Source organism: Parambassis ranga, chromosome 13, assembly GCF_900634625.1.
Source record: "Parambassis ranga chromosome 13, fParRan2.1, whole genome shotgun sequence".
NCBI lineage: Eukaryota > Metazoa > Chordata > Actinopteri > Ambassidae > Parambassis > Parambassis ranga.
In genome coordinates this window covers 11709135-11728819 of record NC_041033.1, presented here as the reverse complement: position 1 = coordinate 11728819, position 19685 = coordinate 11709135, and the positions used below count along the sequence as shown (strand labels likewise).

Below are 19685 nucleotides of genomic sequence, written 5' to 3'. Positions count from 1 at the left end.
AATTTTATTTTATTTTATTTAATGTTTACCTAGGAGCAGCAGCTAAAGAGAACAGCAGAACATTTGGTGATTTGACATGTCCAAGATGCTTCCAAATGTGGTTGTAAGACATGTAGAGAGCCACATCCCATCATATTATATCAGATACATCAAGTGTAATGTGCTAAAATATCACTTTATAGGTTAAGCTTTAACTCAGTACTGTAAATTACTTTTGTTTTTTCTCCTGAAGGACATCACTTCTCTTTAATCATGGGGTTAAAGGTTAGGTAAACCCTGTATGTGTATTATTAAGAACAGATTACTTCTATATTTATCTGCTCCAGGACATCTATGAACAAAGGTCTAATGTGAGCAGATAATAGATGCAATATAGAGTAAGTGTTTAACCCCCATGCGAGGTCTCGCCCTGTTGTTATAGACAATAGAATCACTGGGGATTAACACCGACTTTATCTCATATTGGTTATCCTCTGACCTCTGTCACGGTGAGAGTGAAGGTCAAACATCACTCAATATTGAATATGGCTACCAGAGAACAATGGTTCATTTAAGGTCACAGTGTTAATAGTGAGGTTTAGCGTTGTTCAATCAGAAAACACTGACAGTACCTGTGTGCAGAAAAATCAGCCTTTGGATATAAAACATTACTAAATCAACTGACCTACTTATAGCAGCACTCAAGTGCCATTTCTAGGAGCCCATTCATTCATCCACTGGGCATATGAAGTGCACATCGGCAACAAAAGAGTCACCGTTATTCAACGCCTTGCCCTCCATCCCTCATTCACTTCGTATTATGGATCCCACTTGCAACTTTCCCCCTAAGGTGCTCCTCCTTAGTGAGGAGTGAGATGTCGTGTTCAGCCACCGTCTACCCCACAGAGGCCATTTTCTTGCTGTGTGCATTCAATATTTAATACACACCTGCAGCCACACTAACCTAGTGAGGATTATACAACCATATGCCGTGTGCTGTGTGTGACAACGAGGTTTGTTATTATTTTTCTCACTTGCTCAGTTTTTAAACATGATTTTATTACTTTATGGTTCAGGTGCTATTCTGTAAGTTGATGGGGATGGTTTGTTACACATAAACCATCTGGAGAAGCTGTCCTCAAAAAGAAACAAAGAACAGACCAAAACACCTAAGCATGTGACTGGATGAAGTGTCTGTCATCTGTCACAAGCTAATTCCAGCTAATCATCACCAAATCAACACCATCATCTGTATCTGCCAGCCTTATATGGTCTGTTGTTCATACGCAGACACATGGCTTGAAGCTTGCAAGAATCCAGCTGCTTTGCGAAGCCTCCTCTGCAGTAAAACAACAGTAAAGGTTGAATTTTGCAGGCGATTGAAATACAACTATTACACCCATCCTGTGGCTGTGTGAATATAGCGAATATGAAATCTGCCATTAAGGGTGGGACTCTTCACCACCATAGCAAAAGCAATGATAGAGAATCTAATCAAGCTGTGACGAAAGCTGCGATAAAAGTGAAGTGACAGTATGCATTGGGAGGGAGGGGGGATATTTTCGTACAAAGCCTTCTTTTAGTAGACATTTAAAAAAAATCAAAACCACACTGCACATCTCTCTGCTCGGTGAACAAAGTGCTTATTTCTGTGACACCATATTTAAATTTTTTATGGCAGCCATTTTACTTGTGGCAAGAGAGTTACCTGGTAGCCACAATGTATTTATTATTTAACATCTGAACACAATAGAAGATGAAAAAAAGCCTTTCTTGGCAATATGTTTGAGAACATGCAAGGGAGCTGCTCATGTTAAATGCTGGAGTCACACCAAATATTTTTAATATTAAAGTATCTGTGATATTAATGACCACATATGTTTTTGTTCTTCACTTCATGTCAATGAGAAAAGCAGCAGTGTATACCTCTTAGTCTACAACTGCTGCTGCTTTTGGGGGATCCCAGTGAGCTTTCTTGCCAGCTGGAAGCCCCTCCAGCATGCCTCTCCGGCACATCCTGGGCCTGCCTTGGGCTGCTCTCTTAGTCAGCCGTGGCCTGGTATACATTCAAAGGGATGCACACAAGGGGTCGGCATCCTTACCAGGTGCCAAACAACCTCATCTGGCTCCCTTGAATGCAGCGGAGCAGGCTTAACTCGGAGGCCCTCCGGAACTGTCTGGCTCCTCACTGTGTCACAGATACTGCACCCAGTTAGCATGTGGATAAACCTCCCTTTGGCTGCCTGAATCCATAATCATATTCTGTTGGTCACTACCCAAAGCTCCTGACTGAAGGTGTCAGGCAAAATATACAAAACTGACATATATGATATATAAAGATTCATGCACTGTGCCTGAATTTTCCTGCCACAGTCCAATACAGCACATGAATTATGTGGCTGGTTCATCTACCCGGCAGATCATCCCATGACCCTTTTCTGAAAAAGAACTGGAGCCTGACTCAAGATACCGTCTGAAAATTCAGCAGCAAGACGCTCCAGTGCACACAGGAAATCACAGTCTGTTAGGCAATGGAAAGACATCATTTGTGAGCAGAAATACCATCATAATGTCACAGAACTGGACACTCTAAGAGTTCAGCCTGCTTTGATTTCCTATCCATGTCTGGCTCACACTGTGAAAGATGGTGTAAAGACTAAATGTCTCATTTGCAATGCCACACACTGTACTTCCAACAGGAGCCCCTACTTCAAATATTGTAGCAGCCAGTAAGACACTAGTAAAAAATACTCCAATTATAGTCTCCAAAAATCCAAAAATTGTTCCCTCCATCCTCATCTGGACCAGGTACATCTGAATACTGGAAACTGCATTAAATCTACACACATGAGATGAAATAAATAGCAGAGGCAATATACAGGAAGGGACTGAGTCGCCTGTATCTACTGAGGAGACTCAGGTCCTTTAACGTCTGCCAGACCATGCTGCAGATGTTTTACCACTCGGTGGTCTCCAGGGTCATCTTCTACGCTGTAGTGTGCTGGGGCAGCAGGATGAAGACGGCCGACACCAACAGACTCAACAAGCTCATTAGGAAGGCTGGCTCGGTGCTGGGAGTGGAGCTGGAGTCTGTGGTGGAGGTGACGGAGAGGAGGATACTGAGGAAACTCCTCAGTATTCGTAACAACACGTCTCACCCCCTGCACGACACACTGTGCTCCTACAGGAGCACATTCAGCGGTAGACTGAGACTACCGAGGAGCAGCACAGAACGCCACAGGAGGTCCTTCCTGCCAGTGGCCATCAGACTGTATAACTCCTCCCCTTTCTGTAGGGAGAAGCGCTAGATAATCATGTCAGGCATCACTGTCATTCACTCCACTTGTCTATGTTTATGTTTACCTAGCACCTTACATCTCCATATTTGTATCCATGTATCATATATTGTGCTCATACTGCGTACTGTACTCTTATTTTGGATTATAGTGACACTTATACTCTTATACTCTGTACTTAACTGCATTTAATGTAACTTGATACCTCTGGCACAAGAATTTCCTTCGGGATTAATAAAGTTTTATCTTATCTTATCTTATCTCTTAAAAATATCAAAACTAAATTACATGTTACCTTAGAAAAACACAAACAAAACAACAAAAACCGACTAAACCATGAATACACTCGTCCTTGAGTCCGCCTCCATCTCTCTCTGTCTGAATATGTCCTTGTAAAAGTTTTGTTTTCTCGATCAAAACCCAGGTCAGAGCATTCCTAAAAAGAGAATGATGACCTTGTAAAAACATACCAATCTCTTAAAGTGCTGTTTTGTGCATGTAGGAAAGAGGATGGAGCAGAAGTTAATTAGGCAGAAGGTGGATGGAAAGCAAGAAAGGGCAATAATGCTGATTTAACAACAACTTCACCCTTGTTTAATGAATTCACACAGGTAAACCCTTTATGAGCCACCCACTAACATCTTGGCAGCACCACCCAGTTTTAATGATGTGGCCACACAGATTACAGCACAAAGGAAGCAAATCGGCAAGGTCACTGCTGCAAAAAACCTTGATTTTCTTAATAAAAAAACACACATCTGGCCAGCAAAGCACACAAAAGACTTCAATTAAATTAACTGATGCTGATTGGCCAAGCAGTAATATTGTCTGAACCTCATTTGTTCACTCTTGTCAAAGAAAATGAGACTCAAATGTGATGAACTACTTTAAACACACCTTCATAAGCTCAGCAGTCCACAGAAAGGCTGTGAAATGGCTCCCTTTGGTTTTGATCATCAAACACAAAACCCAACCTTCCAGGAAAATTACCAATTTAAAGCCACTCATGTTGAAACATACAACAGATTTAATTCCCATGATAAACTAATGCACTTTGATTAACAGATTATTATCCATGTGAAACAATAACAGCAACTGTCTCTGGTTTTCTTTCCCCAGGACATCCTACCGTATATCTAGTTTCTTATTTGCCAAGCAATAATTCTTTGTGACCGGACTGAAGTTCAATTAAACTGCTGCTGATTGGATTAGTTTTTCATCTTGTGTGGTGTCATGAATGTCTTTGTATTATAGCCTGGCTGGTATTTTCTATCCAAATAAAAGGAAGCAACTCACACACTTTATTTATTATATATTAAATTACACTCATTTTAAAAAGGGGGTCAAGCTGCCAAGCAGACAGGCTGCCTAATGATCCCTGGCTGATCACCCACTTATTGTACAATTAGATCAATTTAACTGGCCATCTGTAGGCTGAACAGTTAGTAAAGAGGACCAGACCATCAAAGGATAACTCTTAATATTAAGCCATAAGCATATTTGCAACCACAGAGGTTTTCTACACAAGGGGAAACAAAGAATGTGATATACATTTAAAAACAAAAACAAGTGCATAGATTCCTTTATACACCAGACACCTTTAGTCTAAAAGAAAGCTGCTTCGCTAACTGTAGCTTTAAATGCAAAATAGCAGCTAAAGCCCACACTCCTTTCTGAAGACACTTATAATGGCCTACTGGGACCACAGATACCCTGGCAGGAGTGATTCCCCCTTATGATGTCATAAGGGTGTAAAGCTGAATTCTGTCATGAGTTTTGATCAATAGAAGAAATTACTGGATGATGATCTGTCATACTGAGTTTTGTTACACATACTCGGGTCCATGCATATCTGCACTTCTTCACACTGCATACATGATATAAGATTATTACTTATACTATTTTATACCGATAAATACTATACTATACTGTAAATAAATACATACACTGAATGATTGATTAATAATATTAGTTTTTCTATTAAAAGTAAAAAAAAATAAATGGATGCAATTTAAAACATAGTTTGAAAAGGAGCTCACTTTTCAACCTTCGTGTAAAAGTTTGACATTGGATCATGCCAATGCTTTCATTGGGCTGATGCAAAGTGCTAGCAAAAACAAAAAGAAAACCTAATGTGAATATATAATGAGAAAAACTGCAAATAAATTCACTTCATGCACTGACTGGACATGCAAATGTGGTGGAAATCTAAAGTCAAATGTACCGTAGGAGCTTGTTAGGAGCTTTGTAGTAATACTCTGGGCAGTGGTAAAAAATGTGTAAAATAAGTCAGTATATTGCAGGTCACAGGAGAGAAAGAAGCCAAGAAACAGCAAAGAAATCTGTCACTCTCAAAGCTATGCTTTAAACAGTGGTGTCAGTAACTCATTTTGTGCAATCAGAGATTTCAACCACCAGTTATATCCTCTATAAAAGCATTGGATGATTTAACTGCTATGTGGGCTCAAAAATATGATCTTTATAAACATGTGCAAAGGAGGAAAAAGAGAGAGTGGCTGAGAAATTGGAGTTGAGGGGGAGAGGACTGAGAGAGATGCAACAAAAAAGGAGAAGCACAGGAGGAGGAGGAGTGATGGAGGAAGACAAATAAGAAAGGAAGAGGTGGTGTCACACAGCAAACAGATCCTGCCAATCAGAAGGACCCTTAAATATACTGACTCAATCCCCCAGGGGAGGATTCAGGGCAAAGGCTCACCTCCTAAGAGAGGCCAACAGGACAGGGCCCTCAGCTCACAGGTCCCAAAAGGGAAGTCCACACAGAATGATTAATTACTGTATGTGGTACTTATTTTCATAATTAAAGCTTGTAACATCAACTTCTGTCCCCTGGGTCTAGTGAATATCCAATGCCTACTCTACAGCAGTACCCATATATTTTAAGAAATCATAATTTATGGTTTGTAGTTAATGCAATTCTGCACATCCCTCCACCCACCCACCCATCCATCCATCCATCCATCCATCCATAGTTCAGTGAGACATTTCCTGTCATTTTATGCAGTGTGTCTGGCAGGATGGACAGGGTGTGTGTGCTGCAGGGACTTTGCTGTCAAACCTTTGCTCTCCTCTGTTCTAGTCTGCCTGCACTGGAGGAATAATTGGCACATTAAATTATTTAAAAACAGCCAGGGCACATTATCATAAATATTCACTTGACGTTTTGCTTAGATCAACAGTCACAGCCCAAAGCTTTGGATGTGACTTCATGACACCCATTTTTGGGTGCCGGGGGGGCTGACTGATGGACAGTATTTACAAACAAAACATCTTCCCATCAATCAACCAAACTAAATGCAGACAGCATGAAAATGTCAGGCTCATACACAGACACAGATGTGCATGGGAGTATATGTTTCCACAGTGGGCAGGGAAATGTCAGCCAGACAAACACACACACAGGACTGAGCAGTGCAACGGCCTTCGTCACTCTGCTGTTGTAACAAGTGCCTCTAACGAACCTGTCACTATTCTCGCCTGAGAACCAATAATGACATGCTAACAAAGTAAAGCTGCTGAGAACAGGTCTATTAGCATCTATTAACGCCATTTGTGACTACAGACATAGAAGCGTACACCTCTATTGAACAGGCCTCTATTGTGCTGCACTGTAGTACACAAACTGGGGATAAGCTATTTCTCTTTGCTTACCTAAATTGAATCACTGAGCCACCAGAGCACTAGAACGAGAAAGGCAAAATAAAAAAAAACCCTGTCTGAATAGGAAGAAAAAGGGAGCAGTAAAAGGCTCATATGGGAGGACCCCACCGCTGATGGCCAGTGAGGTACAGAGGGAAGTAGTTATGACAGACAAGAATTGAGAAACTAATGAAAAATGCCTTCTACCAGGTTTGAACAAAAGGTATTAACTTTACCTGTGCACAGTTAGGCACTGCCTGTTTCTTGGTGCTAGTGATAACAACAATGTGATCCACAGTAATGGTTTCTGCATCCACTGTGCAAATCTGGAAAGAAAACAAAACCAAATTACCATTGTAAACTTGACATGATGTTATTTGTATAATATTCAATTATCATAACTGGGGTGAGGATATGCACCCCACCCATGCTGACTCCCTTCTCTCTCTCTCTCTCTCTCTTTTGGCTAATTTCTTGTCTTTTTTTTTTTTTTTTACTTCTGCACAAATTAGATGATGTACTTATTTTTATTATACTTGCCAGTTGCTTCTAAACAGAAAGTGAGTGAAACGAGAGTAGACACAGACACACAAACACTCAAGTGACATTTGCTGCCGCAGGGGGAAAAAAAAAATCGTATGGCTATACAGCAAACTAGCACACTTATGGGGCTTTAAATGAAACCAGACAAACATCAACTGACAAAACAACCTATCGATCTATTCATCCTGCAACACAAAAGAGTTCTGGTCCAATGTAATCTAAAAAGTTGAGGTAAAAAAATGCAAATTCTTCTCTATTCTCTCTGGAATTTTCCATGACAGTTATCAAGCATTTAGATGTTGAATTGAGCAGTTAAGTTGTGGTCTTCTGTACCAAGGCGAGGAATAACCTGAGGGAAATGACAGCAATCTACAGTAATTACTAGCCTTCCAATGCAGTTGTGTTGAAAGCAGTTAGAGATGAAAAGCCGAGAAAGCAAAACTAAGGAAGGACAGGGGAGGAAACATGTCAATATGAATTCTCTGCTAAAATGCAGGCATACATGAGAGGATGGGCCCAGTGGCTTTCAAAACACTCTATCAGGAAGATGAAGGCTCTAAACAATTTTCTCTGAACCACATCGCACCTTGAGAAAGAAAAAGGCATGAGATGGCAGCATCACCGCAGCTATTCAGTATTCAGACTGATACATGTGCTGTGACAGATTGCTCTCTGTCCCAGGGAGGAGGACATCCTGCTCCCCGATCCCAAATGGTCACTGTGAAATCTCATTGGGCCAACTGTGAAGATAATAAATAGTTTGTTGAGATTGAGGTGCAATTTATTTTAGTGGGCAGCATTAACACCAGGGACTGAAGAGATAACTTTGCAAAGTAATTGTAAATCCTTGCAGCACATGGAGAATTAAAAGTGGGTAAATATTAATGTTGGAGACAGCTTACCATTAAGTCTTTATGGAAATTCTTAATAGCATTTTCTTGGCAAAAATGTCCAAATATCTATCAGTGTAAACACCATAATCTTATCATAATGTTATACAAAATATTAGCAGTTTGATTCATGATTCCACGTTTGTCATTGTGTGAGATTGTGCAGTGGATTTATATAGGGGCAAACACATTAATTTCTTATAGGGTGGTTCTTATGCTGTTTTTTAAAGTTAAGTCACGGATTAATCCATGTCAGGTTTTACAGGTGGCAGGCAAGACTCCAACCTTGTGTTAGAAAAACACCGAATGGATTAGTGTGTCCTTCTTTGTAGGTATACAGATGATTGTTGGTCCTATCATTGCACTGAGCATCCTTGAAAATTCTTTGAATGAAGGACTTAATATTTGATAGAACTCAAAGTTTCCTTAGATACTCGAACAATCCTTCATGGTAGTTTGATGACTTGGTGTCCATGAAAGTAGTTCCTTGATGCAGAAAAACAAACACATTCTGTGTGGTGGCTTCACCTGTCACCATCTTGGCCTCCTGACTCTAACTCCTATTAATCCAAACATGGATGAAGAGGAGAAGCATGGGTTAATGGTAAACTGGTAACACCTAAGCCAGCGGCTAACAATGTGTGAAGGCTCCGAAAGCTCTTCTATGTTTCACCCATTTGATTGCTGCGAGGCCGGTTCTAGGCAGGGGCAAGAGGGGGCAGTGCCCCCTCAAATAAATGTCTTGCCCCCTCAAATCAAATTTTTAGAAGTTGAGAAAGCACATGTTAATATACTCACAAAATTAATATATTATGCGTTGAGAAAATTATTATCGGTAGCGGAAGAAAGAACGACAAGAAGGGGCACTTTTTATTAGCGTGTCTGTCCGTCCGCTGCACAGGCTGCAGCGCGCACACACCCTGAGTAAACATCCAATCAGCGTCCGTATGCAAATGAGTCAACACATAGTCTAACGGTGTAGTGACAGGTCTCAGTGTGGTTACGGAGAGGAAAGACAATGAAGAAGCTGCACACACGCATCTCGGGGAGTGTGAATACTAGTGTAAATGAACTTTGTTCTTGTTCTTGCCACCTCGGGAGCGAGGAGAAAGTTCTTTGTTCTCGTGGAGCATGCTCCCAGCTCTACAACAAGCACAGAGACGTGTCCATGTCCGCTGAATGTGACAGACTGAAGACAAATGACCGCTGTCTGACAGAGCCCTACTAAAGCCCCGCCTCAGACTGTAGTTCTACACTGTTCTGTTTCAGATCACCACTGCAGTTTCTACAAAGCCAGCTTACTTAATTTCCACTCCAGCTCTACACAGACACTGCAATGTATCCATTTTATGTGAAAGTTTTTGCAAAGGGAAATAGGAGACTGTGGTTGTAAAGTGGACAGGAGTAGATTGCTTTAAAAAATACAAATAAAACAAACAAATAATAAAAAAGAGAAAACATTACATGATCTATAGCCTACCTGCTGTGCTTTATATATTTTATATATGTTACTTTTATTCAGTTTTCCCCTGAGGGATCGCCACCTTATAGTGGTCAGGGGGATTGCATGCCTCAGTGCTATACAAGCAGAAGCTTAGTCTTCAGGTGGGACTCACAATATGGACAGGTCTGAAGGTAGAGGCTGGACAAAGTGCAATCCACTTCTCCTGGCTGGCTTTGGACACAGCTAACAACCCAATTCAGCAAAGGAAAATATTGTCACTATAAGACCAGAGGAAAAAAGTGTTTTAACATGAAGTGTACACATGATGCCCCCTTCACATTTCTGACTGCCCCCTCATACATGCCTGTCTAGAACCCGGCCCTGGATTGCTGCTTGGTTTCACACCAAGAACATGTGGTGAAGAAGCTGTGGACGAGGTCTATCTTCTCTCTGGCACCATCACAGGAACATACTGTATTTAATCAGCACGTACATGAGCTAATATGGCAGGTGTGTTTGGAGACTCCCACACAGTCCATGCATCCAAGACCCACAGCACTGCTTTACAAGAACAAGGACAAAAGAAGGTCTTCTGTGTTAATGCTCGCTCTATATAAACAATGCCTTATAGCAACGTGATGCTTTCCCTGATCATGTGTCATCTCATTCATCTAGAGAAACTGAAAGCAGGGATTATTTTGAGGAGTTGTCAGTTTATGCAATCATTTAAACACATTAATCAGAGCATTGTCAGGCCTGTGGTATTTTTGTACATGTGTGCTCAGAGCCTGATCATGTAGCATGCCGCAATCTATTCAATTCAAGCAGGGACGTAGTTTATCTGTTTGTGTATTTGAATGGATCTAGTCTTTCAGCCATGTGTAGGCGCACATTGGTGCGAGTATGTGTTTGTATATGTGTCTGTGGGTGTGAGGATACAACTGAGGAGTGACAAAACATAACTGACTGCTGATCTGTTTGTGCGGTGTGTAGCAACAGACATACAAACTATTAGCTCTGTAGCTGTGTGAACTATGGAAGAAAGGAATCCATTAAGTTGTTTAACTCTCTGAGGGTGTGTGTGTGTGTGTGTGTGTGTGTTTGTGGTTGAACCCATTAACTGAATAAACTATCCAGTATGATTGCAGTGTCAAATGGGTTTGCTGAAGCACTTCTGCTTGGCCTAGCAGTCCTTGTCCTTTCTAAAGTAAAGTCATGACACACTTACACAAGACCCAAAACTCCCAGCCACAGTTAATTATTGATTGGTTGGAAATGCTGCATCAAGCCTCACACATCTGTATGACTGTAGATGTACAAAACACAAACAGATGCTGGCCAACAAGCAAATTAAAGACCATATGTTGATTTTGATTGATATAACTGATGGTCACCGCCATTTTTTTTTTCTTATAATATAAGACAACACTGTTGGGTGAGTGCAAGTCCTATGTTGGGTCATTAATGGCAGCAAATACTCCTACATCGAGTGTTAAAGCTTCCAGTATTGTAAATTAACCCTTTGACAAAATGACAAAAAAATCTAGCAATCCAGCCCATTCAGGTTTAACAAGGCAAAATGTAAGCTCCCTTCCCAGAGTCTCCATCGCTTCATGTCATCCTCTCACTGTTCAGCTCACATGCGGCTGCCTTTTAGCAAAGCTTCAGGGCAGCTAAAGTTTTCTGGTTTAATTCTCATTTAGAAGAGCACTTATAGGCAGGTGGGACACACATCAGGGGATTTCAAGCTGATTTTCCTTTCCAGACAACCACAGCAGTAATTGTATTTGGAGGCAACACTGATTACAAGTGAAGATTACCTGGGTAGTGTGCTGGAGTTCACACAGGTTACCCGGGCTGGTTGGATAAGGCTGATCGGAGAGGCTTCAGTGACAACACAATTGATATTTATGACCTGACATCTGCACTGGCCCACTGGTGTGTGAGGTTTACAGACCTGTGCCAACTAACAAGTTTTGATGTGACTGAGGTCAGGACATGAGGTGCATGTGTACCTGTAAGTGATGAATACTCATAGAAAATATTATTTTTGTGACTCTTTGTGTTAGGTTAAATGGATTGCCAGCTAATCCTCACCTTGTGTGTCCTTGCTTGCTACAAGGAAGGGATTTACCCACATCTTGTCTTTCTTATGTCTAATAATGTTTACTCGTTTATAAATTAGATTCAAATTCCTATCATTTTTAAAAATAAACCTTGCCTTGTTTTTTTGTTTTGGCATAAACTTGCACAAGTAGTTGCTTTGCATGTCTTTGTGTTCCCACAGAGGGATGTAACTGTCATATTCTGTTGTGTGCAGCCTAGTCACTATGAAATAGAATAAAACCAATCAAATCAACATGACAAAGGGTTCACTGGAACGAAACAAAGTGACAGCATATCACAACAAAGCCTGAAATGTCAAGGGTTGGATAAGAATACAGTACATTACACAGCCGAGATTTTTCATTAGGTTTTTTTCTGTTATACACGTTATTGGCACAGAAATTTCTCATAATATGCCTGTTGATTGGATTCAGAGTTTTGAATGTTTACAGTGGGTCCATTTTAAAGGGAAAGTACCAACATCTTTACATGTTTTGTGTGTTCAAATTTACTTCCCAGAGTGCAGAGCCCAGTGAAATTGGGCCCTATTTGAACTGTGCATGCGTTTCCAATAGGAGGTCAGCTGTTGGAAAGCTGTTTTCAGATTTGCATTTTAAGTTAGAATGAGCTGCAGTCAGTGAATGGTCTACTGAATACACAGAATATAAACCATCAGGAAGCACACAGAGGTGCGCCTGGAGATAGTTTGCCATCATTGCACTTGTTTGAGGCATTGTGGTTATTCTTTGTCTACCTGTGGCCCCCCTAACAGCCTGGAGCTCCATACTGCTGCCTTTCTATCTTACCTGTCTAACCCTCATCCACACACCAAAAAACCAAAAAAAACCCTTCTGCCCCTGCTCAGGTCCGTGGCACCACGCCCACCAAGACACACATACTGGATTCTCTGTGCTTTATTTGTAAGGTTCTCTTTACTTCACTTTAAAGTTTTGTATCAAGTGTATTTTGAAAACTGATGCACAGTTAGCCTTAGAGGCAAGTCACAAATATTGGAATGTGCTCCCTCTGTCTCCATGACGATTTAATTATAATCAGTCACGACTTTTACATAATGTGTTTTGAGTCAGACCGTGTAGCTCCTGGGGGAACTTTTACACACCTCACTCTGCGTCGTGAGAAACACGCCACCATGCTTTTTTTTTTTTTTTTTTTTTTTTTTTTTTTTTACAACAGGAAATCTGTGATTTAATTTGAAACGAAAAGTTACACAATACACGAACAGTGTCAGACTGCAGAGTTTGGATTAAATGCCCACGTGTACTCAGAGGATTTCGGTAAAGGACACCGCCAGCAATGACCTCCTACTGACTTCCTAAAATTTCTTCTTAAGTAAACTGTTGTTTAGTTTGTCACACTGAAGCTAAGAAGAGACACAGAAAACTATTTTCAATCTTTTTTTTTTTTTTCATTTCAAAATGTGGATGGAGATCCATGCATGTTTTCTTTACTTTAAATTTGCTTATGGGAAGCCCAGCCCAGCTCTACTCTCAAATCATGCAGCTACCCTTTAGCAAGACATCATTAAAGTTTCCTGGTTCGATTCCTATTAGGAACTCAGTCCAGGGATCCTTTCACATCACTTCACAACCACACAAGGTCAGACACACACACGGAGAAACACACTCAGAGCTATCTGCCAAGTTATACTTCCTGGTGGAGGTTCAATGGCATCGACAAGCTTGGCACTGAGACTGGGCCAGCCGATACCCTGCTGCCCACTGGCTCTTACAACACACACACATACACAAACCTCCCATCGGTACTATTTCACTCTGACTATACTGCAAAGCCATTCTGTCTCCATGCAGAGGTGGAAATACATTAATAGGTTGGCAGAAAGAGTCACAACACATTGGGGAACATGTGAATGTAGCAAGAGGGAATTCTGCCATAGATGAAATGTAGCAAATGACTTGTGTTTGACAATTTCACTAGTTATACTGAAGACCCCATGAGGAAGTATAGATAAAAGAAGAGAGAACACAAGACCAAGCATTGCTTCCATTTACTGCGTTTTCCCTAAATTCCCACAGGAAAGTATGCTAGCAAGATAAAAAACAATTAGATCTCCGGTATTTACCTTTTGAAGGAAGACAGAAGAAGCAGAATGCGTAAAGTGTTTAATCAGGTGTATTTTGCAGCTATGAAGGATGGATCTGTGTAAAAGTGTTTGTCAGATCAGACTTATGAATTCCAGCTCTGTGGGGAAATAAGGCTGGTTAGGGTGTTTTGCCTCGGGCATCCCTGCATGGAAACATATAATGACGAACGTGTCATTGCTGCAGCTTCCTTATGATAACACACAACAGCAAAACCAGCAGCTGCAGCCATTAGTCATTTTGAGAAGGTCTATTTTTTATTTGTTACATGTCTCTGGAAAAGAAAGGGTTGCTGCTTCCAGGCCAGATAATATCTTCCTGTCATCCTAATGAAAACATTATTTAGAACAAATGTGCAAAATTCACAATTTTACTTAATTCAACTAATTTGAGAATTTATAATTGGTATTAGCAGTATGTAGTAGTAGTGCAGTTCACTCTTTATAACAGGTAATATCCAAGACCTCTTTTAAAGAAGATAATTTGCCGTCCATCCTCATTTAAGCTGATTTAGCATCATGGTAACCAAAACGAGACAAGCACTATTCACTATAAATGCACACCATCCCACACATCAGTGACTGAAAATTAAAGTCTGAATGTTTAGATTTCTGTATTTTGTTTAGTTGATGTGTATTTACTTGGAATCATTAGACTGCTTTATAGTGATATCGTCTTCTTTGTCTTTCCTTTGGCAGAATGATTCCATCCAGCAGCAATGACTTCCTGGTTCGGGACCTCGCCGCTGGACGCAACTACGACCTGTGTGTCCTGGCTGTGTTTGACGATGTCATCACATCTCTAACTGCAACACGCCCGCTTGGCTGTCTGTCCTTCACTACAGACACAGAGTTCAGCCAGTGTCAAGCGCTGCACAGCCACTTCTTGGGTGGCACCATGATCATCATCATTGGAGGAATTATTGTTGCTTCTGTCTTAGTTTTTATTATCATCTTGATGATACGATACAAGGTTTACAGCCACCAGGGGGCCGGTCATGGGAAAGCAGCTATAGCGGCGACTGCGCCAAGACCGCAGAGTAATGGACAAGGAGGCAGCAGTCAGGTCCAAGTCCTTTCGCGCTCTGCCTCAAAGATGACTGACAGTCAAGACGACCAGGTGCTATCACCGTCCAGGGCCATGTCGCCTAGCAACACTCTGAGAGACACTGTGGCATTGGTTGAGGAGGAGAGCAGTGGAAGAAGCATATTGACAAGGACTGACTCCTTGGCCAATGAGGAGTTGCTCTCACCCACCAAGGCCCGCTTCTCGTCCAGAGTTGCCATTGAGATGAAAATCCGACCACAATCTGTCGCCAAAGAGCCCACCTCTCCCATGGAACTGGCAGGTAGTAGACACACAGATAGATGTGGAGTGGAGGGGAGGGAAGCAGCAGAGCATGGAGGAAGCACATCAGAGAAATAAAAAGAAAGACAGTAAGAAGTTGACAGAGAAGAAGAAGGTGGTGGGGTGGGATAGGGAGGCATTGAAAGGAAAATAAGAGTAATACAGTCAGAAAGAAATGGAGGTTGAGAGAAAAGAATGTGCCACTGAGGGTGTGAAATTGAGTGTGATAATAATGGAGAAAGGAACAGTGAGAAACTGAGTGAGTGTGAACAAGAGAATGAATAAAAGAGATGCCATCCTCATATGCTGGAAATTTAGTAAAAGAGACAGAAGGTGTCTTACAGTCTGTGTAGGGCTGCAGGTCTCTAAAATAATGCTTTAGCATTGCTCACTTTGTGTAAGTTAATTAGTAAAAACCTTCTCCAAGGTTCTTTTTCAGCTCTTGCAAATTATCAGGGTCCATATTTGAATAATGGAAATGGCGCATGCTAACTGAAAGACTTGTCAAGAATTATTAAAAAAATTACAGTTTTTATTTGATGGTTAATGGACAAGTTGAGTGAGTTGACAAGATGCTGTGACCTTGTTCGCAGAAGCCTTGTTGATAAAGCATCTTGTTAAAATGATTCTTTCATGCTATCAGCACCACTGCAGTCAGTGGGAAAAGTAATCTTTAAAGGTTGGTTAGAGGAGAGTAATGCAATACCACACATCTGACTGCAGCTAACATTATTGAGGTTAGCATTCATTGTGCATCCTCTATTAGAGTGCTACAACCTATTAGACTTTAAACACCCCAAGAAAGCTTGTTCCCCGTTAAAGAATGACACAACCCAAGTGCTTAAGAGTGAAGAAGGTACAAAAGAAAGGCTAAAGGCTGAAATTCAGGGTGGAAGGATTCAAATGTGACTAAAATTGCACTTAAAACTAATGTGTTTTCACACATTTGTATAATAGACAGTTACACAGTGCCTGTTGAACTTCCAAAGGGACAGAGGTCATCACCACGGTAGCCAAGCAAAAAGAAGAGATGCTTGTTGCAGAAGGAAGTTTGCCTTATAGCATGTTTTAAAAGGAATACAATCAAATCCCTGAATTCTGCAGTAGTGTAGTTAAATGTCTTAGGTTACCAGATTATATATAAATATATAATGTGTATTAAACTGTACTGTACATGCCCCCAGTTCAGATTCTGCACCCCGGGGGTAAGCATCGTGTTTTACAGTATGTTCTGTAGGCATGTAGCCTTAAAAAGTCTCCAGTGTCTTGAAATCTGAATCCAGCAGAAACGTAATTTAAAGAGAATATAATCTACTACATGTAATGCACAAGGCAACTGATGCAATCACATGTGTTATTAACATTTGATCTTAGGTATGGAGAACTGTAAGGAGAAGAGAAATCAGCACAACCAATGAAAGCAGCTTGCCTGTGAGAAAGCACACAGCCAAACCTTGGGGCATTTTTAGGAACTTCTACACAGAGATTTGTGAGTGGAAATGAAAACATCAGTGAAAAACCTCAGTGAAATCAATAAACAAAAAGGCTGGACAACCTTGGAACGATGCATCAAAGATAAATGATGATAAAAAACACACCTTTGTGACACTAAGAAATTAGAAAACCCAAGCTCAGCCTTTGCCAAATAAATAAATAAATACATTTTTACAAAACTAATTTGTGAAGGTGTTCCACTGAGTGTAAATGACAGGCAGGCTGAAGTTGAGCAGAGTCACAACCCAATTTACTGCACCGAAATTGGTTAATTTCCAGCCTTAGAACTACAAGAACTACTTGAGCTTTAAGATTCCAGTCTCTTGATCTCTGGGCTCTCTTGTCTCATCATGGATCAGATTCTTGTGGCAGCTTGGAAAGAGTATTTTTAGTTCTTATTACAGTGACGTCTGGCTTACTGACAGAAAATACACATCCTGATCCTGGTGGACAGTTGGCGAGAGACAGAGGAAGATGGAGATAATTTGTCTGATAAAATTGTAAAATATATTCATAAAGGCTGTTTTGCATTGGCAGTATTATTCAAGTTGTGTAAAATACATGAGGGCAAATGCACAATGAAATTTTCTGGTTCTTCCACAGCATGGAAGACACTGATGGAAAATTGCTTTTATATAACACAGTCTTTGCCGGCAAAGGCTATTAGATAAAACCCTACTTGTTATGTAATCAGGCCCTCTTCCCCTGATCCAAACTTCTGAAGTGACTTACACATGCTCATAATGATGGCTTGAAATGCTCAATAGTGCTATAATAATCCACAAATCCACAAGAGCCTGCAAGTTTTTCTTTTCGGGTAGCTTTCCCCCTGCTCTGAGCCTACTCCAGTGCACTTCCCCTTTAACACTAATCCACTCAGGAAATGGGGGTTTCATTGGAATGAATAAACGGAGACACCATTTCACACGAGAGGCTTAAACAGCTGAGTAGAAATACTTTATCAGTGGCTGGTATGTCATTCAATTGGCCTCTGTGAATGGGCTGAAATGAGGTGTCATTGAGCCTCGTGCAGATAGCGGTGAGGTAAAGAAAAATCTGTGCACAGTGCAGCGCTTAGCCGGCAAGTTCAGGGCAAGATTTATACCTTCGCAGGTTCCCTTCATCTGATATTTAAAATACAATTAAATGTGCTTCATATTGCACACATCACCAATTATAGCATCAAAGAAGAACACGCTTTTGAGTGAAAACACTTTTGTGATGGCACACACTAACTAGCAGGGCACCACGGACCCTAATTGGCTTTAGACATCATACTTAAACAAGTGTTTTTCTCACCTCTGTAGTTATTTGAGGTAAAGCTTTTGCAGATAGTTCAGCTCAGAGGTTGATGGCCAAATTGGAGAAAAGGAGCTGTGGAGTGCTCATTAGGGCTGTAACAGGACAGAATTTTGGAAACTCCGATCAAGACCTAACTTGAATTTTTGTTGCTACATAAGTGCCACCATATGCACCGACTCACATTTCCCCCCTGTAGGCCTAATTAGCAGTTCTAACACCATCTGAACCTTCGCTGATTGAAGTGTGTCACTCAAAGGATATTCCAAAGGGCATCCCAGACAACAAGAGAGGCAAACAAACCAATTAGCATTGTTTTTACTCTGACGTTTTAACCAGGAAGAAAAAGTTACCACTGGCCTTTTGTGTTATTGCTTTGATCCCAGAATCGCTGGCACTTTGAGGGGAGCCTACATCAGGGGATAATACTCCTGTGTTTGTACAAAGGCTGTTGGGGTTTCTCAAGGTGTAACAGTGTCTGTGATGTGTTTCACTGGTTGCTGCATTGCAGAGAAAGGCAACATTGATTTGATCAGAGAGAAAGCCGCAGTGAGTCAGAGAGCCTGAGAAAGCCAGCAACTGACAGATACACAGAGAGACCCCATTAAAGGTCCATGGCTGTCAAAAATGTGACCCAACATGAAAAAACAGCTGCATTGTGAGTGATGCTTTTCTCCTTTTTCTTTCACAGTCGTATATGTAAGAAACTGCCACTTTTTGTGTTAAAAAAACTCTAAACTCTATTGTAAGAACAGAAAACAGTGTACATGTTTATTACTGGACTGAGACGATGCATTTTTACACCTAACTTATTAATGCCAGAAGCTTCCAAAATGTGATCCAACCCAAAATTACAAGTGTGAAACCTCCTTCAGACCACTGCCCAGAGCAAGCAGACAAAACAAAGCTGTGTCAGTACAGGTCAAACTGAACCATGGTTTTTAGTCAGAAAACAATTCAGACAAGAAAAAATAGAAACAAGCTGTGTTAGCACAGTTAGTGAAAGGAGGAGTTTTTAAATGAAATATGGTCAAATAACACTACAACTCAACTGTAAACTCAAATTCAACTCTTAAAAGGTCAACACTTTTCACAGAGTATGAAAGAGACAGAATATGAGAAGACAGAAAAGCAATGGAGCCTAAAGTGTCAAGAGGAAGAGAAAGGTGAAACGTGGCATTGCTTTAATTAGTGTCATAACACATTCATTCAGAGATAGAAGATTACCTATCATTAGACATGTAGAGTACAAACAAACCAATGATAAGAACAGACAGACAACCAAATACTCAATTATGTTGCCATGACGATTAACAGACTAAGTATAGGTATCTATTGTGAATTTTGGTATGGAGAGTCTCTAAAACTATGAAACTACATAGATTGTCATTTAGTTGTAGGGTTTGGGGGTTAAAGCAAACCCACAATGGTTAACAAATGGGTTAGAAGAAAATATTTTTTTACATCTGCATTACGCATCTCAGATAGTTTGTGGCTACCATGGTGATGT

The 19685-nt window shown here is 40.8% G+C and overlaps 1 protein-coding gene across 1 annotated transcript in view; it reads left to right on the top strand.

Moving 5' to 3' along the window:
- LOC114444859 (leucine-rich repeat and fibronectin type III domain-containing protein 1-like protein) overlaps positions 1 to 19685 on the top strand; it is a 55010-nt gene that overhangs the window by 31660 nt on the left and 3665 nt on the right. The window contains exons 7-8 of the mRNA XM_028419724.1: positions 14734 to 15383; positions 17842 to 17847. Coding sequence (XP_028275525.1) covers positions 14734 to 15383; positions 17842 to 17847 — 656 coding nt within the window. The remainder of the gene's footprint in view (positions 1 to 14733; positions 15384 to 17841; positions 17848 to 19685) is intronic.